Consider the following 24,129-nt stretch of genomic DNA (forward strand, 5'->3'; position numbering starts at 1 on the left):
CTTTGTAATGTTGTTGGAACTTATATTAATAATTATAAATTACTTTAGTATCAAATAATAATGTTAATCACATATAATTTGAAAAGCATATTATTTAATAAAAATAAATTAACTTATTAAATAAAAATTATAAATGTCATAACCATGGTCAAATATTAAATAAAAAAACAACTGACAAATCTCTAAAATTAAATATATACCCAAAAGGTAAAGGAAAAAAAAAAGAGACTAGATCAAACCAAATTCCTCTTAATTGTCCATTTTTTGATTAAACCGTTCTTAGTTTGCACATGGATTTTGGACATCCAAAAAAAAAAAAAAAAAAAGCTTTTGTGATTATGGAATGATAAAAAGAAGCTAGAAGCTAGGTGAAATTTCCAAATTTAATAGTTCCTTAAAAACATTGTAAATACGTTGATTATGCTCTCACCCATAGACTCTCTAGCAACATCATTCCCTATATATTATATATAGAAAAAACATACACGTACACGCATATATCTTAGACTTTTTAGCATATTTTTCTATATTTAAATATAGCTTAAAATATAAGGAGGGTCATACCTTTTCTATCAAGTAGAACAGCTACTTTATTAATAGAATTTGTTAGCATCTCCAAATTTTCTCCAATCAAATCAATAAGTGACTTCTTTTTACCACGTTTAGAAACAGAAGAAGATGCTTCAATCGTTTGATGTCTTTTGGGACTGGCTATTCATAGAACCATCATCCTAAAAAATTTTGCAGATGAATTCTCTCATGCCATCATTTCATCATATCATTGATATTCAAGGGTTCATCTCTTTGCCAACGACATACATTGACAAAGAAATTGGTCAATATGACTATAAAATTGGTCTTTTTCTTCTGAAAAATAAAAATTAAAGCATCCTCAATTACCCTAGCTAATTTTTTCACCGACTTCAGTTTCGAGAAGATCAATTAATTATCCTTCAAGAACTTCAAATTAATCGACTATATATTTATTTATTGTCTTCTAGTTTTTTTTTTCCTTTCACTTTCTTGCTTTTTATATTTTTAAAAAGGAATATATATATTCTTATATGCCTATGCCCTAATATATTAAAAAACTTTCTCAAATTTTGACAAAATTGCGATATTATTCCTATGAGAATAAGTCAACCATATATATTTAATAAATAAAAAAGATGATATGATCTACCAAATGGCATAATTAGATGTCTATCTTAACGATAATGGTGAGTAAAATTACATAAGAATTAAGATAAATTATAAGGGAAATTTAATTATATATTGAATTAATGAATGAAGGTAAATTTAGTTATATATTATCTAACCTTTCGTCTTTGTACAGTTTAGAGGGTGATGAAAAAAGAATTAAATATTTATTTAAATCACAAATCGATTTCGACTAGAAGGTACCGACAAACTATTATAATAAAAATGTACTTTTAATTTGAGCAGAAAAGGCATAAACCTAAAAGGGCGAAAAAAGAGCTCGACACATGGCGTTTTGTCGTTGGACCACGTGTCCGGATATGGCTGCGTGAAAAGTGAGATCGCTGCAAAAACTAACGTATCCTAAAAGGACCCCACAGAATGGAGATATTATTGTTCATGAAGGTAATGAGCTCCACGCTCCATCGTCATTTTCCTTTCCTTTCATCTTCAATACTGTTTCCCGTTTCTTTCATTTCTCAGGCCATTGCGTTTCTGTGGAAATCAAATTCATCCTTCACTTCCTTCGTTTTTGGAGAACGATGAGCTCTCAGAATTCCGCTGAAGACTGTCTCGGTTGGGCCGCGAGAGATTCCTCTGGGTTTCTATCTCCTTACAAATTCACTCGTAGGTATGTCATTTCCTAATCTTTTATTGCAATGAGGTAGTAACTGAAACTCCTTCTAGTTTTGTTTCTTTTATTGATCGTGTTCTTCCTTTTGCTAAGCCTGTTGTTGTGCTTTGCTGAGATTTTGCACCGTCGAATAAAATGTGAATTAGTTGTTTGCTCTTCATCAGTGTTCTTGATATTATGTTAAACTATATAGTTCTAACTGGTACTTAATGTTTCCCCGGATGATTATGGTGTGATCTCTATCGATGTCATTTTGACGTGGGATCCTCAACATGTCCCATCTGATGATATTTCTTTGGATTCATTTTTGAATTAGATATTTTCTTTCTGTTTTTTTCTTGACCGAGTACCTATATAGATTTTATCGACTACGATAACGTGTTGGATAAATATGAAATTTCATTTGAAAATTAATTAGAAATAAAAGAATTAACACATATATTTTAAGAATATTGTGAAGTGGGATCTCAACAACAACAAAATCTCCAATATATCTCCATAATGATATGATATGTCCATTTTAGGCACAATTCTCATGAATTTGTTTCTGATTTTACCCAAAAGATTTCATACCATTAAAGATAGGTATTCTCACTTATATATCATGGAGCCAATGTGAGACTTTTGGTCGCAAAATGTCACTTATTTTATTATTTAATGAGGCCATCACACGATTGTCTCGTAATAATAATTGAACGAGTCTCTCTCTCTAATATTAGATATAAATTTAAGGTATTATTTCAATTTCTCTCATACGTCTACATAACAGAGATTTCAATTGGGTCGGGAAGGTCATCATACCTATGGATTAACCTTTTCATGGAATATCCTATCTCCTATATTTACCCCATGTATCCAAGCCATGTTTATTGCATGCATTGATGCGCTAGGCTACTCATTGGGTGCTTTCTCTTGCTCATTTGTAGTTGAATGCGACAATGCCTAATTTCAAAAAGAAATAAACCTCCTGTCAGAGAGAAAAAATCTCGACGTTTGGATCGCCATTGTGGCAATGTACCAATGCCTCAATTCCCTTTCTCACACTTCCCTTTCACCTTATTTGATCGAGAGAGATGAATCTACACCATTGTTATCCAATAACTCAATAGTAAAGTGATCAGTTGTTAATCGATTGGTCATAGGTTTGAATCTTATATCTGGAACAATTCAATGCCTTTCATGCTGCTAGCTGGCCCACACACTACACCCACGTTGTTCAATCCCTAGCCTACTTTGTGTGCCTCAGCCCTGCCACATTACATTGGATTAAGCATTTCAATTAAGTTGTTGCCTGCTGGTCATTTCAGTTCATTGTTTCCTTTGTTCATCAGTGGAGTTTCAATGTTATCCATTAAGATGTCTTAGCTGCAAAATGCGGTGAATAACTATGATACATAGGCTCATAAGGAAGCTGCCTCATCAAGCTCTTATCTCCTAACTGCTGTACCATGTGTATGGAAGTCTCTGAATCTCAAAGCCACCTCTTCATTCCATGTCCCTTTGCTAGACGCTTTTGGTTGTCCATTTTGGAAGCCTTCGGTTGGCATGCAGTGATGCCCATCATCATCATTCACAACTTCCTTTCCTACTTACTAACAGGACATCCTTTCAAGGTCCAAATGAAGGTTATTGGTTCTCTGTGTTCAAAGTATCTGCTGGAATCTTTGAAAGGAACAAAACAACCGCCTTTTCAATGACAAAGGGAAATAATACTACTTAAACTTGGTGCTCTTTATTGCATTTAGGTGGTGCAAATGTTCAAATTCTCTTGAGGATTATAGTCTGACAAATCTCATATCTAGGTGAAAACGTTCTCTATAATCCACTCTGGATGGTTAGAAGGTCCCCTTCCGTTTTGTAAATTTCAATCAACTTATTGAGCACCAGAAGATTATGTTAACTGGTGCTTCCTTTGTGTTTCCATTGCGCTTGTGAGCAACTGCTTTGTTGGTGGACTGTATTGGCCCCATGACAGCCATCGCACACAAATTTGTAGTAAGACGTGTAAACCCACGACAAAATCCAGCTCCTTTTCTTTTATTCTTTTTTTTTCTTTTTAAACAATGATTTGAATCACTTACAGCTATGATTTCATGAATTTAAAAGAACCCGATGAATAGTTCTTATTGATATTTCGGATATATCTTGATTTCATCCTTAACCATACTTTCAACCTTGTTAGGGTTCCTGGAGATGATGATGTTTCAATTACAATAACACACTGCGGAATTTGTTATGCAGATGTAATATGGACAAGAAATAAATTAGGAGATTCAAAATATCCTTTGGTGCCTGGGTACGATAATCTTTCTTATGAAATTACAAGTCCTCTTTTTGAAATTTTTAAAGTGCTTGCACTAATTGTTCAACAGACATGAGATTGCAGGAATTGTGAAATCTGTTGGCTTAAATGTTCAACGATTTAAAGTTGGAGATCATGTTGGGGTAGGAACTTATGTAAATTCTTGCAGACAATGCGAGTACTGTGACGATTGTCAAGAAGTTAGTTGCACGAGTGGATCAACTCTTACTTTTAATTCAACTGATTTTGACGGTACAATTACAAAGGGAGGATACTCCAACTACATAGTTGTTCATGAGAGGCTAGTTTTAACTTCTAACCTATTCTCTTTTATTATTTGATATCAATTCATTCCATTGCCTATTAGTTGTATTCAAGTCTAACCTTCATTATTTGAAGCTGAATGTACACATGCTATCTTATACTTCCAAAAATAGCTTCTTATCATTTGATCCTTCGGCAAGTTTATGCAGAATCACATTTATTTTCTGGTCATTGTTTTACAGATACTGCTACAAAATACCTGACAATTATCCATTAGCTTCAGCTGCTCCTTTGCTTTGTGCTGGAATTACTGTTTATTCTCCCATGATTCGACATAATATGAATCAACCTGGTAAATCTCTTGGAGTGATTGGGCTTGGTGGTCTCGGCCACTTAGCTGTGAAGTTTGGGAAGGCTTTTGGACTGAATGTGACAGTTTTTAGCACTAGCATATCCAAGAAAGAAGAAGCCTTGAGCGTTCTTGGAGCAGACAAATTTGTTCTCTCATCTGACAATGAGCAAATGGAGGTTATATATAATTAGTTTTTCTCTTGTTCATCATATTGTCTTACATGTATCAGAATCATCCTCTTATCTGTCAACTTAATTCTAATTAATTCACATATCACTCTTTAACAGGCCTTGTCTAAGTCTCTCGACTTTATTATTGATGCTGCATCTGGTGATCATCCATTTGATCCATACATGTCTACATTGAAGATTGGTGGGGTTATGGTTCTGGTAGGGTTTCCTTCTCAAGTCAAGTTTAGTCCTGCAAGCCTTAATTTGGGTATGTTTTAAGCAACTGACTTTTATTAAATACAATGTGTTCATCTTCTTACTTAACTGGAGACTTAAAGGTGTGTTGAAGAAATTAGCACAAAAGGAAGAGAGATAATCTTCTTTTCAAGAAAGGAACTTTTATTCAGAATGTATAAAGCTCTTTTACTCTCTAACACTCACTCACTTTTCTTCACTAACTCTTTAGCTTTACTTTTCTTTCTTTCTTTGTTTGCTTGCTCACATATGGGGCCACATTTCCTATTTATAGGCATTGGATCCTTGGAGTAGGTTCTACCTGATTTCTACGGATCTTCAAGATATTTATTGGGTCATCCTTATCTAAAGGAATTCTCGAATTCTTTGAACCAACAGAAAGCCGATATACTTTTAGATCTTTTCTTTTGAGATATTTATTTTACATACTACAACATAATTTTTAAAAAAAATCTAATTTACATATTTATATCGTATAGTAGATACTTCAAAAACATTTTAGAATAGTTAGTGTTGTCTTTTACTTCAACATTTGGTTTGGAATGACAAGTGTTGAAAAACATTTTCTTTAGAAAGTCATTCCAAACAAACTCTAAATGAATTGACCGATTTTCTGGCAGGTATGAGAACCATTTCTGGTAGCGTGACTGGTGGCACTAAAGTGACCCAAGAAATGATCGATTTCTGTGCTGCTCATGGAATCTATCCAAACATAGAAGTGATTCCAATTCAGTACTCTAATGAAGCTATCGGAAGGGTAACGAAGAATGATGTGAAGTACCGATTTGTTATTGATATCGAAGGCTCTCTAAAATGATCTCGAGAGGGAGAGAAAAAGGTGATTGAGTAGTCATATATGACAGTGAGAACACCAGCACCAGCATCTTATTTCTATTTCTTTCGTTTGTATATCAAACAAAGATTCACCTTCTTGTTTCTGTAACAGACTCCTTGTACTTGGTTATCATTTAGGGTATACTTAGCCCAAGGAGTAGGATTTAAGGGAAAGTTGTTAACTCCATTCCTTGTTTGGTCCATGGACTTCATAGGTGACTATTTAACTCCTTCACAGTAGGCCTCATGACTGAACAACTCTCTTCTTGCCCCAAATGCTCATTTCTAGATGTATTTTGCATTTCAATAAAGACATTTTTGTTCTCCTGCGGTTTAGCTGAAACCCTATGATCTGCCTTCTTTCCCCACAGCAATAAATTGAGACCCAATATGATGAAGAAATCTCCTACTAGGCTTGAAAAACAAAACAGTTTTAGGAAACAGAGAGTTAGCAGCTTAGCAACAAGTGTTCAATTCAATACAAACATAGTTGGGAGGGAATGTGTTACCTTCCTACATGAAGCCACTCTGAGAAAACAAATGCAGAGAATATGGCTACGAATATGAGCATTAGGGGTCTAAACATTGAAGTAAAAGCTGGTCCATTGTGGCTGATGCACCAGGTTTGTTGGATATACCCCACGCCCGAAATCACAATGCCCTGTGGCCGAATAGGGGAGATAGAATTAAGAAGGAATTTGATAGCGAGAGTTTTATATTATCTACCTCTGGTTTATACTAGGAATTTCTTTCCCATGAATTTCTTTCCCATGAATTTCTTTCCCAAGTAGAGCCATGTTTGGAATGACCAAGTTGTAATTGCTTTTAAAACACCATTTTTCTTTTAAAAAATATTTATCTAATTAAATTTTTAATACAACTTTGGTTTTGTACTTTTTTTACTTGGTCCCTACTTTTTTTCAAAATATAAAATTTGGTCTCTAAGCTTTTAAGAAGTGACAATATTGATCATTTCATTTTAAAGGAATCAAAATTGGCCAATTTTGAAAGTATTAGGACTGAAATGAACCAAAATTGAAAGTTTAGGGATCAAAATGAACATTTTTTTTTATGCAGAATGACATGAACTAAAATCGAAAGTACTAGGACCAAAAGTAGTATTTAAACATTTTTCAAGTCACTTAGCCCCGTTTGGTAAATATTTGATTTTTTTGTCTTCTATTTTTGAAAATTAAGCACATATTATCTCATTTTCCTACCATGGTTTGTATCTTTCTTAAGTACAAGAATGGAATTCTTAGCCAAAATCTAAAAACAAAACCAATTCTTAAAAACAACTTTTTACATTTTTCTAGATGTCCTTTTTTAGATACTTTAAGAAATATCTAGAATAGTTATGATCCTAGAAGAGCTTAGAAAAATCATCTTACTTGAGCTCCAACAATCTCACACACCTATAAATAGAAATTATATCCCTATTTAGAAGTCTAGCAAAGGAAGAACTAGAAAGGAAAAGAATGGAAGAAAGAAAGAGAAAAGCTAGAGGGTTAGACAATTTCTTAAAGTGTTTGTCTCTCTTCTTTTTGTGGCAATTTCTTCAACATAATGTTGTTGGACTTATCCCATTCTTAAATAATGTTGACATAGTTATTGAGAGGCTGGAAACATGTTTTATTTATAGCAAGCTTAGCTTAGGTTTACCTCCATTCCTAGAGGGGCCGACTTTTTACTTCTAATAAGCCATTGGACTAGATCAAAATCATTCTCAATGAATCCATAAGTGATTCCATTCTTGTTCATCAGCCGGATGGTTGTACGATTACGATATGATAATACGAGGATATAGTGTTTTAAAGGGGGGCCGGGGACTTGAAAGTCATAACAAATCATCATTAGGGAGGACTAAACTCACACTGTATACGATGGTTAAAAGCCTTGCATCCCATTGCAGCTTTCATTTATCTGGACTTCTTGCAAAAAACAAGGCAAGAAAAGCCAGATTGTGCAGTTGCAGACGAGCAAATCAGAACAGTCATAGTCAGTTGTGCTGGGTATGTTCTAGGGACAAATGCCTGCAAAGTCCATTGAGTTTTGATCAACACATTTCCTTCCAAATTACATAAATAATAATAATGGAATTACTTCATTATTACCTGTAAAATTAGCCATACACTACAAGCAATATCACTTATGAGAATAAAATCTGAGCCCTTGTTCCAGTCCTCGCCATTGCTATTTCCAGTGTCTTGATTATCGTATATGTCTATGGGTGGTTCCTTGAAGATGGGTTTGGTTAATATGGTCCTTTCCAAAAGGTGAAAACAAGAGAACCACCAATGTAGAAAATTGTCCCCAACACTTTAGCTGCTCCTCTTGCTGTTCTAATCTTTACTTTCTCCAACCTTTTTAAAGTAGGAATTATTGGACATTGAGTAAACAAGCCTCTATAGAAATAGTAATAGATGTCATTGAAGGAATGGAATTTCAACGGAAGCGTATAAATGCATGTGTCAATGTAATTCAATCTGAAAAACTCGGAAAAACAAAAAAAATTATCGAAGAACACAATAAACATTTATAAATTACAACATGCTTCTAGAGAGAAAAGAATGAGAAAAACTAATCCACGAAGACTTTTCTTTTCGTAATTCTTCTCCTTGAAACGGAATAGCATGAATGCAAGATCTCCCTCAAACTGGAAAATGTCTCTCACGAGCAAAACAAGTCACGAACAGGAGACATCACTACTTGGTTTTCTAACTATTCTCAGGACAAAAATCAAGGAAGTGTGGGCTCCTTAATTTGGTAGGGAAAGATTTATGTGAGAGATTTGGGGAAGAAGATCAAATAAACACTCTTCTCTTTTGTTTGTTTGTGATCTATGCATTAGAAAATAATAATCAAAAAAACAAATTTCTCCTTTTCCTTTATGTGAGAATGAGTTGGTTGGGGATGGAGTTAAAACTCCCCTCCACCAACTCACAATATTTGAAATTTAAATAATTTATATATTAAATCAAAATTTAATATATAATTAAATAAATAAATTAAATATTATATATTTAATTTGATTTGAATCATATTCATGTTAATATGAGTTTCATTCATATTAATTATAACCTATACTTTTGATATGAATCTCATTCATATTATTATAACCTATAGTTTTAATAGGAATCTTATTCAAATAATTAATATTTGAATCTTATTCAAATATTTATATCCCACATACTATAAAGTATGATTTTTAATTTTATGCAAAATTAACTTTATGTTATAGTGTATCTTGTTCGACGACATTTTCGCAAAAATTTAATCTTTCGAATTTGAACTTTGTATTTGAATTGATTTGTAGTATATGAAGGTACAATCTCTAATATATGTTCCTTTGATTCTTTCTCTCGAACGTTATAGTAAGTTTAATTCTTCCAAATCTTCTTACAACTTTAGTTTCGAAGTCTTCATGAGAACTTGAGAGCAAGACTTTGAAGCTTGAGAACTTTGAAGCTTCAAATTTTGGAGCTTGAGAATTTGGGAAATGTAGACTTTAGAGCTTGAGAACTTAGGAGCTTCGATCTTCAAAACTTGAAAGTTTAGGAGCTTCGATATTCAATTCTTCAAAACTTTAATCTATGGAGCCTCTAATCTTTTGAACTTCCAATCACCCCTTTAAATGAAAGACAAATCAAGAATTTAGAAATTTGTGGCCATGTGCATGTCACATAGTTGCCATTATTCTTATTCCTTGGCGGTTTTGCCATTTTTCAGAATGAAATCTCAAATTATGCCATACACTCCAATTCCCCTAATATTTAGTGGGACCAAATTAATTAATTTGATCTAATGACTAAGACGAAAACAAATGACATCGACTTTCTTTCTTCAATTTCATTTCGGGACACGTGTTGACTTTTAGTTAACCCAAAAATTGATAATTTATAATTTCGTCATTAATTTTGAGCAATGATGTGGTAATTTGTGATTGGTCAAAATTTCTCATTTTACAAATATCCCATTTTTGAAATTTATGAATATGATGTGGTGGATGAATTTTGGAAATATTGCAAGATTGGAGCAATAGTTTCCATTTTGTTGACCAAAATATGAATTTGGCTCAGTTTGATTTGCTTGACACACTTAATGTCAAGTAAACAAAAGATGAACTTTAGCCAAAATATTGACTTTTTGATTTTGGAGTAAACTTTTATGTTAAAAACTAAAAAATTTATGCACCATCTTAATTGCAAATTTAATTGAGTAGTTTCCCAAATTCTGCTATTTTTTTTCTAGATTTGATGCGAATTTGAAGTGGAATTTTAACTTCGTCTTTTAACCTTGATTTTGTGTTTTGGTAGATGCTTGAAATGTACCTGTATTTTGATTCGAGGCATCAATTAAATTTTCAATTTTGTTGAAACTCAAATCTTGACTTGAATTTAAAATAAAATATATTTTATTTTATTATAACTTGGATTTGTCATGAAATTCGGAACATGGCTAATTTTATTTTGGAAAAAGATTTAATTTTAAATAGAATTTAAATTATATTTAATATATAGTTTGGATCAGAATTAAACTCTCCATTATCTAAGGGTTGGAGTATGCCCCCATAACACATATATGAGGAAGATTTGGGCTTCATAATAGTTTAAATAAATTTTTTTTGTTAAATTTAAAAACCACTGCTACTATAACCGGTTCTGCCCACATCTTTTCTTTTCCCCGAACGCTGCTACTATGTTGTCGTCCGATGGGAATATGCCGCCACGTTGGTGTACTCCATCATCCAAGACATCGAGTGAGAGAGGGATAGAGAATGGAGAATGTGAGGGAGAGATTTGGTGGGGGTGGGGGGTGACGGGCTTAAGTTTTTTCTGGAAAAAATAACCTTTTTCAAGTTTTGATTTTGATTTTTAGACAATTGTTAAAAAATATGTTTTTTTGGCCTCACAATTTTGAAAATGAATGAAAATTACCTTAATATCCTTCACATTTCAAAACTCACTCAAACCCTCCAAACCATCATTTTTCTTTTCCATTTTCACTCTTCCCCATTTCAAAAGTCCTCAATCTCACCCCATTTCACTTTTCATATTCTACGTTTCCTTGTCATTCTCCTTTTCATTAAAGATCATTGAGATTTTTCAACTAAGGTATGAATTTTTTCTGAATAAGTTTGAGCCTACAATTTGTTTCCAGAAATTGGTCTTACTCGGCCGGACTTCATACCATTGTGACCGGGTATGTGACCGGGCGGACAAGTTTGAGGTTGTTTGGGGAAGAGGGATTGTGCTTGGTGGTAGACCGGCCGGGCCGTATGTGTATTTCGACCGGGTATGGACGGGAAAGGGAGGAAAGGACGAAGGGGCAAAACCAGGTAGGAGTAGGTTTGGACCGAGTAGGGGGAGGGCACCGGGTAGAGAGGGGGCACGCGTGGAAGTATTGGGACTAAACGATCGCTTAGTACCATCGCCTAGTACTAAACGATCGCTTAGCTATGATCGGTGGGAACTAAACGATACGTTGGATTTTCTAAACAATGGCACTATACGATCGTTTAGCTACGACGCGCGCTAAGCGATGCGATGAAGTGTTACGCAATAGAACTGAGCGATCGTTTAGATGTAGAGGTAAGCGATCGTGGCATAGGAACTAAACGATACGTTAGATTTTCTAAACGATGACACTATACGACGTATGCTAAGCGATGTGATGAAGTGCTACGCGATAGAACTGAGCGATCGTTTAGATGTAGAGCTAAGCGATCGTAGCGTAGGAGCTAAACAATTGCTCTACACGATCGTTTAGCTACAACAAACACTATAACAAATCTTCAGAAGAATAAAAATGACCTGACATGGTGATTGTGCTACTAGAAGGATGTAACAAGTCACGATCCGTTGCATGTGACGAGCCTCCGTAGTCTTCGATTGTTCGTTCTTCTGCATGAGGGGTTTGGTGGGTGTTAATCTTGGGTTCCTCTTCATTTTCCTTCTCCCTCCAAGACCAATCATTGAAATATTGACCTTGGTCTACATCATCCTCTAAGTTATGAGTTGCCAAATTACTAGGTGACGAAGTAAGTGATGGGTTAAAATATGTGGGAGAAAATTGACTATCCGACTCCATCTTCCACAGTACTGGCCTAGATGTTGAAGGGTTTTCTTCAGTTCGTCAGACATATGAATTATTTGGATGAAATCCTTGATTTGTTGAACACTTTGGAAGCGTAGATACGTAAAGAGGTATTACTGAGACCTCTTCCCATGTAAAGAATGTGTGTAGATCCTCATCATTCCGAATTACAAATGCAGGGGCTTTGGATCTCAATTAAAGTATACATCTTATAATAAGATTATACTAATCTGACATTATACCACTTATTCTATAAACTTCGGTCAGGAATTCATTATAGGTCGTGCCCAACTTAATGTCAAACCCTTGCAACTCTCCTCCATCGTAATTCTTTTCCCTTTCATTCCAAATGCCACTGAAACAAATCCAAACACGAGGAATTTTCCTACATTTTATATTAAAAAAATGTATTAATATAATGCAATAAAAAAAAGCTAAATGGTTGTCTAACTTTTCTTCACATTGTGTAACGTCCGGAACTAAACGACCGCTTAACTATTTCTTCACATTGCTATACGATCGTCTAACTATTTTTGTTTTTTTTTTTTTATATAAATATCATTCTAGAAATAATTTGGTGAAGAGAACTTTTTGTGGGATTGTAAACAAATTAAATTTAGTGGAGAATTTTTAGTGTTGGAATGTGAAATTTTTTTTGTCAATTATTTTTGGATATAATAATTTTTTGTGAATAAATTTTTGAGGTGGAGAATTTTTTGTGAATTAATTTGGTAGACTGGTTGTTGTAATTGAGAGTGCGAATTTAGTAAGCGGTATAAGAGTAATTGTACAGTCAATATTTTCCATGCTTACATCATTTTCAGCATCAAGGAGTCAAAAAAAACTTGTTTTTCCAAAAATAGGTAAAAAATACAAAATCAAACTCCAAATACGTCATTTTTGTCAATCTTTCTTTTTTTCTTTTCGTTTTTATTTTCTATCCATTTTTTTAAAAAAAAATTATAAGACATTTTTTTTTTTAAAAAAAAAATTATGATTTTTTTTTTTCATTTTTTTTCTTGTTTTTTTTTTGTTAGTATTATTATTTTACTTTCTTCTTCTGTTTTTTACAACGTATTTTTTTATATATTTTTCTTTCAATAATTTTTATTCTTTTTTACTCTTTTTTTATTTAACCCCGTTTTTTTAATTTTTAATTTTGATGTTTTGTTTTATACTTTTCTTTATTAATAATTTTTTTACAATAACTTTTTAAGCAAAAAATTGAATTTAACATTTTATTATTATTATTATTATATTTTGCTAACTTGCCTCATATTTTTTATCGGCTTAAGCGGTTGGCAACCAACATCCTAATTGAAGGATAAATAGCTTTTTTTTTTTTTTTTCCCCCGATATGCCTCAATCACCACACTGGGACATATAAGATGACCCTAGAAAGGACCTTTATCATATCATGGTTTAGTTTACATAGGGATGACCTCAAAAAGGTCTAAACAACCCTAATATTTCACTTCTTATCCTTATCATCATGATTTGTAGGGATCCAAGAGTTGAGTTATATGCTTTTAGGACTATCAAATGACGGTTGTAGTCTTGAAAGAAATTTTGGATTTAGGGGGGAGGGATTCAGTTTGACGTTTTCTATGTAATTATTGCTACTTTGTAGGTTCAAATGGCGTTTAGATGGAACTAGGACACGTTCGTAGCGGGGGAAGGGGGGTACGTATATGTTCTAATTGTTTTTTAGATTATCTTGAAGCCTAAACATGCACTTTAAAGGAACTTTGAGTTGGGGTTAATGCTCTAAAGTCTCGTGTCCTATAGTTTGTAAACAGTTTGTACGAACGCTTGTGATGTATAATATATGATATTTTACTTCACTTCTTATTTTTGCTCAGTTGTATGTTTTATTTGCTTTACCACAAACCAATAAACTCAAATCCCTGATTATCTTTATGTAACTTAAGCATGTATGTGGTGACATACAAGTGGATCATGTCTTAAGGGATAACCAAAATGGTTTGTAGTATATGGATATAGGAGGGAAACCTTATCCTGGTAACGCTACGAATGCGACTCACTTTGTGGAATAGTTGCAAGTGTTGTAACTTGTCACAGATGGTTTGATCCTGATCATTCGTGTAGGGGACATACGAGCGAGAGTGTCCTATACAAAGAGTTTGTATAAGACCTGACCACGAAGTGTTAACGTCTCATTATATAACACCGTTCATGACAGAGACTTCACTTCACTAGGATGACCATAGGTAACATGACCTCAATTCTGAGTGAGTTAGGAACTCCTGCCATTGAGGGCGGTTCTTTGATTTGCATGGGTGCGAGTGGCTAGGCCGTCAAATAAAACCTACCACTTTGGGGATTCGTCTGATTTGGGAGCTGGGAACTCAGCTACATAAGATGGAATTCATTCCTTCCTCGAAGCAGGGGTAAGTAGATAGATAGCTCACTTAAGAATTGATTCCAGGGCTTGAACGATGTGGCGCCACACACCTTCTCTTGGGTTGAGAGGTGTTCACACATAGTTGGACTATGTTGTACTGTTCATTATAGGAATCAGTGGTACTTAAGGAGTGAGATGTAACTATAGGGAAAAAACGGTACATTGGCCCAACTGTACTTACGAGCATTTGTGAAGGGTTATCGTACTCATGATTGATTATATCCGATGGAAACAGAAATATATCTATGGTAAGAAGAGTTCAACTGTCGGTCTTTAGTGGAATGCCTGATAGTTAACAGATGGTGGATCTCATGGCTAAAGAGTTTAGTCAGCTATTCACGTACTGTTGGAGCTTCGAGCCATAGGTCCATAAGGTCCCCTTGATAGCTTGGATAAAGTTGAGAATCAGTATTTGGGTCAGTTTGAAATGTTCAAATTGACAAGAGGGAGTTCGATTATATATGATATAATTGAACTGGTTAATTATATATGATATAATTGACTAAATGTATGAGATACATTATTTTGGAGGAAATTGGATATAAATATGATTTATATCAAGTAAAGGAGAAAATACTATTGTAGATATATGATATCAAACTATAGGTTAAGAATATAATATGATTATATCAATTAATTAATTAATTGTGGTTATATGATAATTGGTTGAGTATTTCTTAGGATTCGTGCGAAAGTGGAAAGTTTGAATTCAGTTCTAGTAACTGAAGAATAAAATGAAAATTGTTTTCATTTTGCAAGTGACATGAAAGAGATCCAAAAAATTGCTCACGGTGTGAAAGTATACGATCGTATAGCGTTGAGAGCCTATACGATAGTGCCCGTCTTCCTAAAGGATCGCACACCCCCGTACTAAATGATCGCCCGCGATTTCTAAACGATCACTTACGTTTTCTATATGATTGTTTAGCGCGCCGAGGGGAACTAAATGATCGCTTACCATTTGATAGACAATCGCTTAGCTAAATCTACACTATCGTGTACCCCGATCTAGACGACAAGCATCTGACTATATGATCGTTTTCCTTTTCTCCCCCTTGCTTGTTCGTTCTACATGATCGCTTTTCCTCCTCTCCTCTACCAATTCCATCAAAGTTCACCCTTTGGATTCTCACTCTGAGAATACCGAGGGCTTCGAGTGGTGGTATCGTCTCCGGTTGCATTTTGTTCATGTGTTTTTGATCGTGTAGACGACCGTGGTGCTGCTAGGCGACTAATTGCTGGACGATAAGAAGCGTGAGGAGTTCGCTTCCGTTGGACCGAATTCGATTAAAGATTGTCTTCAACTGGTAAGTCTCTCGGTCTTTTGTATTTTATTTATTAAAACATGCCAGTAATTAATGTTACAATGCATATCTGTATGTTAGAATGTATGTGTGGTAATTCTATCACAATGAAATCGAAAAGAGCCGCTTCCGCTCATGGATATTCTTGTTTAAGAGTTCCTTCAATTGGTATCAGAGTCAGGTTTCTGATATTCTAATTTCATTGATGCAAAGAATTGCATATACATTCACTATGGGTGCAACATATCTACTCTTTGTTTAATTGTTAAATTCTTTGTGGATGTGTGGATTAATGGAGTTTTCTGGGATGAAACCTCGGTTTGAATAATTCTTTTACATTTTTGGTTAATTGTAAAGGCCCCTGCGTTTTTGGGCATAATTAATTGTTATCGAGTCTGTAATTCAAATTTAGTTTGAGTTTTGAGTCATTCGTGAAGAAGTTCAGAGCAAGGGTTGCTATTCTTCGAGGAAGAAGACGATCAAGAGTTGATCGGGTCATGTAGACGATGGGGTAAGCGATCACTGAGTATTGGATGCTCGAGTGTCGTTTAACATGCACACGTACTAACGATTGTTTAGCTCAACAAGCTTCATCGCTTAGTACTTGACTAAATGATCGCGGAGTAAATCGCACGGTAAATCGTTTACCTCTTTGCATGTTAAGCGATCGTCTAGACGGTCAGGATTTGCAACCTTGTTGTCTTTAAGCGATCATTTAGCATTTTCGCGCTATCATCTAGTGTGCACTAAGTGATCATTTACCTAGAGGTGTTTATTAAACGATGGAGCTTCACTCGGCGGTTCAAGACCCGATTCGCCTGTGAACCGGTTTGCTCGATGAAAAATGTAATAGATAGAATTTTTTCATTCCGGTTTTGTAAAGGTTCATCCAGGTCCATTAATCTTTGGTACAATACATGAGATGTATGTTTATTTATATGTCATATGGTATACACATATAGAAAAATCCCACCTCAGGTTATGCATTACTCATGCATAATGTTATAATTTAGAGAAGCATGATTTAATTACGTAAGAGTATACTCATGCATCATATAATATAAAAGAGTTATATTTATGCATGCATAAAAGCATTGACATGCATCATCTTTATATTATAATTATTATAGTATAAGGGTGTATGGAAAGCATGTTTGCTTGTTATTACACGTATATAAAAGTTATATATAGTAATGACCGGACATTGCATGAAGCATGACATATAAATTAATTTATAAGCATTATAAACACCTAGTTATGTGCAATGTAATTTTAGTTGTTTCTTTTTAAAGGTTAAAGAGAAATTAGAACTAAAAGCAATAAAAAAGACATGCATGCTCACTTAGGTTTAATTCATGGTTTTAAAATATTTAAAACTTGAATGACATAGACCTAAGATCATGGTTCTAATATCATTAGCAACCCATAGGCTTTAATCTTTTAATCAGTTTAATAGGATTAAATTGACTAATAAAAGGTTAAAGTGTAGCAAATCTATCTAAAAGGGACCTTTTGTCTAAGGCGGGTTCTGGCTAGGCTGGGGTATTTAAGTTGATGGAAACGTAACACCCCTACCTGGAAATCTACCGTGAAAGGTGAATTAGATAGATTTGATGAATGCATGCAAGTTAAGGACAGTCCATTAAAGTGTTTAAATATGACTACTTGAACTTGTTCATATTTCATAGACAAAAGTTGTTTATGAGTGAACTTAAAAAGTTGACTTAGATTAAAATCAGTAGCCGGATTGTCCAGGTTAATGAACCCCTCGGTAGAACATTCAGTGGGAGGTACTTGAGGCATATGATGCTTCATTTAAACCTTTCACATTTCTCCTATATAGTCCACATCGTGAGATTTACCTTCGGCCTCGTGGTACCCTGGGAGTGTACCCATAAAGGATGGTGTTTGGGTAGGTCAATATCAAGGTGGATGGAGAGAGTGTTCATAGTAAGTGGGAATGGGAAGTGCGATAGTATATCCCACGGTCTCCCTCGTTGGATTGAAAAAAGTTTCTGTGCATCGCCTCGAGGCATCCTAGGAATGTCCCCCTATAGGATGGCAGTTTTGCGTGTTTCTTTATTTGATCTCCTGAAAGAGGATAAGGTTACTTAGTCTCTTGTCATAATCTGTTTCTTCCCTACGGTGGGCTCAATAGGGCGGGACTCTGGCACCGAAAGTGAGGGGTCACACTTACGCGAAATTGCTAAAGGTTAACAGTTCTGGACCAAATAAATGGTGGCTATTAGGTTCAGTTCCAAGAGTTGGTTCTTCTTAATGGTGGAGAATGTCTAATCCCAAAGAAGAGGCATCTGATCACTCCACCGGTGACGTTTGTCCTACCTTGCTGGGGGCATCATTGCAAAATAGAAGTCTAACACTTAGGGTATTTGGAAACTGTTTTGCTAAAATTAATTGGTTAAAATGTGGTTTAGCAAAATCTTATAAAAGTTTGTTTGTTTTTCAGCAACAAGTTTTTGAAAATGGCTACAACCACAATAACTTTGCTTAGCGCCGAGAAACTTACTGGCAACAATTTTTCAACATGGAAACACATGATCACGTTTATTCTAATCATCGAGGATCTCATGTTTTCTCTTACGGAGGCCTGTCCTTCTATTCTAGCTCCTAATGCTGCTCGAAATGTTCGAGAGGCATACGAGTGATGGACACTGACAAATGAGAAGGCCCGAGCCTATATCTTGGCAAGTCTTAATGACGTCTTGGCCAAGAAGCATGAGCCCATGGTCTCAACGCGTGAGATCATGGAGTCCCTGCGGGGGATGTTTGGACAACCGTCTGAACAGCTCAAGCACAAGGTTCTTGAGTATATATTCAACTCTTAGATGGAGGAAGGCAACTCTGTTCGTGAACATGTGCTTAACATGATGGTCTACTTCAATGTGGCTGAGTTGAATGAGTCTACTATCGATGAAGGCAGTCAGGTTAGGATAATCCTGCATTCTTTGCCGGAGAGCTTCCTGCACTTTGTTAGCTATGTGATTCTTAACAAAGTGAAATACACTCTTACAACTCTCCCCAACGAGTTACAGACATATCAATCTTTACTGAAAAATAAGGAAAGGAAGAGGGCTGAGGCAAATGTTTCTTCATCCTCAAGGACGCTCTCTCAGGAACGAAGTCTGCACCTTCTATTTCTAACTCTGCAAAGGAGAAAAAGAAGAAGGGTGGTAAGGAAAAAGGGAAGGCGCTTGCTAACCCGCCACCTGTCGCCCCAAAAAGGCATCCACCGCCGGTTGAAAAGGGAAAATGTTTCCACTGCAATCAGGAAGGACACTGGAAGAGGATTTGTCCTTGCTGGATGAAGGAAAGGAAGGCCGCCAAGACTATGGCCAAGGCAGATAAAGGTAAATATGATTTACTTGTACTTGAAACATGTTTAGTGGAGAATGATGATTCTACCTGGATAATTGATTAAGACGCCACTAATCACATTTGTTCTTCTCTTCAGGGGATTAGATCTTGGCGACAGCTGGAGGCTGGTGAGATGACGATGCGAGTAAGCACCAGGCACGTCGTCTCAGCTGTGGCAGTGAGAGGGATCCAGTTATCTTTACAGAATAGGTTTCTAGTTTTAAATGATGTATATGTTGTTCCTGAACTTAAGAGTAACCTTATTTCTGTAAAGTGCCTGTTGCAATGTAAATATACGCTTCCTTTTAATGTAGATAAAATGTTTATTCATAAAGATGATGTTAATATTTGTACAGCTTATCTGGAAAGTAACTTGTATGTGCTAAAACCATTAGCCATAAGTTCCCTCCATAACACTGAGTTATTTAAAACTTCCGTAACTCAATCTAAATTTCAACGAATTTCTCCAAAAGAAAATGCCCAACTTTGGCATCTTCGATTAGGGCACATCAATCTTAATAAGATTGAGAGATTGGTGAAGAATGGCCTTCTAAGTGAGTTAGAAGAAATTTTTTTACCAGTGTGCGAATCTTGCCTTGAAGGTAAGATGACTAAAAGACTTTTTACTGGAAAAGGTTATCGAGCCAAAGAGCCTCTTGAGTTAGTACATTCTGACCTTTGTGGTCCTATGAATGTGCGAGCCCAAGGAGGCTATGAGTATTTTATCCTCTAGGTATGGGTATGTTTATCTCATACAACGGAAGTCTGAATCATTTGAAAAGTTCAAAGAGTTCAAGGCTGAAGTTGAAAACGCATTGGATAGACGAATTAATACATTTCGATTAGATCGAGGTGGAGAGTTTTTGGACTCGTAATTCTAGAACTATTTGATAGAACATGGAATCATTTTCCAACTCTCAGCGCCGGGTACACCTCAGCAAAATGGTGTAGCAGAGAGGAGAAATAGAACCTTGTTGGACATGGTTTATTCGATGATGAGTTACGCTTCCTTACCAAACTCGTTTTAGGGTTTCGCAGTGGAGACTGCGGCATACATACTTGACTGTATTCCTTCCCAGAGTGTTGCGAGAACACTTTGAAGTCCTGAAATGGGCATAAAGCTAGTTTACGTCACTTCCACATTTAGGGTTGCTCTGCACATGTGCTTGAGGCAAATCCCAAGAAGTTGGAACCACGGTTGAGATTATGCTTCTTTATAGGCTACTCCAAAGGTACACGATGGGGTTATTTTTATGATCCGTTGAAAAATAGGGTATTTGTTTCCACGAACGCTACTTTCCTAGAGAAGGATCATATGAGGGAGCACAATCCAAGTCGTGTTGCGTAAGCTTTCCAATGAAACTACTGAAACTTCAACAAGAGTTGTTGAAGAGTCTGCTTCACCAACAAGAGTTGAAAGTTTATCTAGTAGGTCGATTCCACCTCAAGAGTTGAGGGAACTTTGACGCAGTGGGAGGATTGCGAACCCGCCCGTTCGCTATATGGGTCTCACAGAAATCCTTGCTATGGTAGTAGATGGTGACATTGAGGATCTGTTGTTTTATCAGAAGGCAATGGAGGACGTAGACCGGGATGAATGGGTCAAGGCCATGGATCTCGAAATGGAGTCGATGTACTTCAATTCAGTATAGGATCTTGTAGATCAGCCTAATGGGGTAAGACCTATAGGTTGTAAATGGATCTACAAGCGCAAACCGGGTGCTGATGGGAAGGTGCAAACCTTTAAGGCTCGACTTGTGGCAAAGGGTTAGACCCATGTAGAGGGAGTCGATTATGAGGAGACTTTCTCACCTGTTGCCATGTTAAAGTCGATTCGCATCCTTCTGTCCATTGCAGCTTATTAATTATGAGATCTAGCAAATGGACGTCAAGACGACCTTTCTAAATGACAATCTTGAGGAGACTATTTACATGGTGCAACCTGAGGGATTCATTGCCTAAGGTCAAGTGAAAAAAGTTTGCAAACTGAATCGGCCCATTTATGGGCTAAAACAGGCGTCTAGATCTTGAAACATGCGGTTTGATACTGCAATCAAGTTGTATGGCTTTGACCAAAACGTTGATAATCCTTGTGTCTACAAGAAGATCGTCAACGCTTCAGTAGTATTCTTAGTGTTGTATGTAGACAATATACTACTCATAGGGAATGATGTAGGTCTACTAACTATAGTTAAGAACTGACTAGCGACCCAGTTCCAAATGAAAGATTTGGAAAAGGCTCAGTTTGTTCTGGGTATATAGTGATAAAAATTTGGAAGCATATATGATGCATGTCTTAGGCTATGCGTTTGTTCTCATACATCGGTGGTCATGCGTTGGAATGGAAAGTATGCGTTAATCTCGTATGCAATGACCATGCGTTCCTATCACAAGTTTTCTTACTCTCTCACCAAGTATAACGAGATTGCAAGTTTCTCGGGTGATTCGAGGTCGAACTCAGGGACTTGTAGCTAAATGTCATGAAGAAATGTGTTTATGGTGAAGAATAAAAGAATGTTGAGGGTCATGGGCTATGCACTACTTCTACTCTTAACTAACAAATTAAGTAGTGGAAGTATGATTGTGAGAGATGGAGACATGACAACTGTTAACGCATAGTAAAATGCATGAAAAAATAGATAAAATGGCGAGGATGTCTTCACTGTGACACTAAGCTTGACCGCAAGGGTAACCCCAGCCAACGCAAGCTATGCGATCATGCTATACACACTTGACGAAGACGCGTGTGATCTATATGCGATAGTGTCGAGAGGCCTTATTTCTAAGTCTCTATTCCTAATCATGTGTTCTCACACATAAGCAAGATGTCTGCATACCACCATATCCTACTTAAAGGGTGCATACGCTATGTAGTAGGAAACGGAGCTTATTCCTAAGTCCCTATTCTTACTTATGCGATCCAATCTGCTCTCCCGAGTCTAGATTTGGATTTTAGACTACTCTCCCAAGTATGCCTGAATGATGAATGAAGCGCTCATAAGACAAGATAATCACATAAAAGATGGTTGATGTAAGATTATTCCTATCTCTAGTGAACACTCGCTTACGTTGCTTAATGCGATCAACTACTTACCCTCCCGGGCAGTTGGTCGCTGCTAATTCTACTTATAGACAAGCATTGCGTCTGCTTATAGACAAGCGTTGCTACAGCTTCTGTAACGACCGACCCCCTAGGACTTAAGTTAGGCCGTTACTGAAACACATTCATGCATGGAACTTAACACGACACTATTTTATGGTGAAATAAATGCTAAATAAATAAAGTCAAATAAAATATTTTCATTAAAACTAAATAAAAGTCAAACAATAGGGTACCCATAAATCATAATTAGAAATTTAATGAGTCTAAAATACTGTAAAAGTTTGGAAATGAATACTAATCAGTAAGTTTCAAACATGAAGACTGGAAGTGGAAAAGACATTAAAGAAATCTAAACATCTTGAGCGGAAGCATAAAACTGGTCCCAGTGGCTCGATCACGGATTCCGCTTGTCACTCGCTAGTGCGTCCTTACTCTTACTTCTAATCACAAACTCTAGAAATAAGAAGCTCAACCTCTTCCTTGCCCAATGGAACCTTGAATCAAAGAAACATGCAAAACAACTTTAATCCTTGTCGGTTGTTGTTCGAAATTTGGAGCCATTAAGAAGTGTGTAACTCAAATCTAAGTCGCAAGCGTTGTGACCGTTGAAGTTGTATGCTGTAGCGTCAGCGAACATTGGTTGAAGATTGTGGGCATTGCCGTTGTTCATTGGAAGGAGAAAACGAACAGACAGGAGGTGGGGTTTGGCTTTTTATAAAAAAAAAAAAAAAACAACAATAATAATAAAACAAAAAAGGAAATAAATATAATTTAATTTAATTCCTTTCCGTTTTATACTATTAAATTCCATTACATTTAATTCCTTTCCGTTTTACTATTAAATTCCTTTCCGTTTCAAAAGAAAATTAATTCCTGCCATTAATTTTCAAATTGAATTTCAAATTGAATAATTTCACACCAACAATTAAATTCCCGCATTTACACTTGAAGTCCAAAATTCCAAAAATGCCATCCAACTAATAACAATTACTGAAATTCCAAATAATAAAGTTATTGAAATTATATTATTACTAAAAAAATGTGTGGGGTGTTACATTCTTCACTCCTCAAAGAACTTTCATCCTCGAAAGTTCATTCTTGAAACAAAACTCTGGGGGTGTTACATCAACATACCATGCCAATTGTTCTTGAACATCTACTATTACTAGTAACTCCATTTTAGCTTATCCATTCTCAAACTTTTATTTGGTAACAAATTCTTGTGCTAAAAAAAAGTTCCATACCGATCACCTATGTAAGCTATCTTTCCATCCAACTCATATTCTCCTAAAGTTCCTCATGATAATGAGATATTTTTCTTTTACACAGAAACAAATTCCCTGTAACCCTTCATATCATACCTCCAAACCATACTTAACTGGGAGTTTTAAACACATTAAATTCCTTTCTATTTCCAAAAAAAGTAAACTTTCTTGGATACTTTTTTTTTCCACTTTCCAAGTGGAACATAATCTCTTTACTAAAGTATATTTACTTAACTCCTCCATAAGTCTTATCTCTCTTACTAAAAATTTCCATCTTGTAGAATTCTCCTTTGCTAATTTTGATGCTTTTAAACTCCGAAAGACTTTTGTTTGTTCAAATTTGCCCAACTTTGATCTCCTCATCACAATAAGGCTATGGATTTAATTAATCTAGGTACTCTAAAATAATCCTTCAACCCAAACAAATAACACTTTGCTTTATCCCCTTTAAGTCTAAACTCATGTCCAACGATTTTGGCTTCCTTTAATGACATCAACTTAGCTAGATATTCCAAAAGAATCCTTCATATCACTACACATACCTTACCTA

The 24,129-nt window shown here is 35.6% G+C and overlaps 1 protein-coding gene across 1 annotated transcript; it reads left to right on the plus strand.

The window, feature by feature from the left end:
• Window positions 1-1,478: 1,478 nt before the first annotated feature.
• Window positions 1,479-6,354, plus strand: LOC120068591 (cinnamyl-alcohol dehydrogenase). Its single transcript, XM_090308221.1, has 7 exons — window positions 1,479-1,605; window positions 1,684-1,831; window positions 4,017-4,130; window positions 4,207-4,437; window positions 4,643-4,928; window positions 5,040-5,190; window positions 5,798-6,354. The coding sequence occupies exons 2-7, from the start codon at window positions 1,743-1,745 to the stop codon at window positions 5,992-5,994; spliced, it is 1,068 nt and encodes a 355-aa protein (XP_090164347.1). The 5' UTR covers window positions 1,479-1,605; window positions 1,684-1,742; the 3' UTR covers window positions 5,995-6,354.
• Window positions 6,355-24,129: the final 17,775 nt, after the last annotated feature.

The sequence above is a fragment of the Benincasa hispida genome, chromosome 12 (assembly GCF_027475165.1).
Source record: "Benincasa hispida cultivar pf3 chromosome 12, pf3_genome.v1.1, whole genome shotgun sequence".
In the NCBI taxonomy this organism is placed as follows: domain Eukaryota; kingdom Viridiplantae; phylum Streptophyta; class Magnoliopsida; order Cucurbitales; family Cucurbitaceae; genus Benincasa; species Benincasa hispida.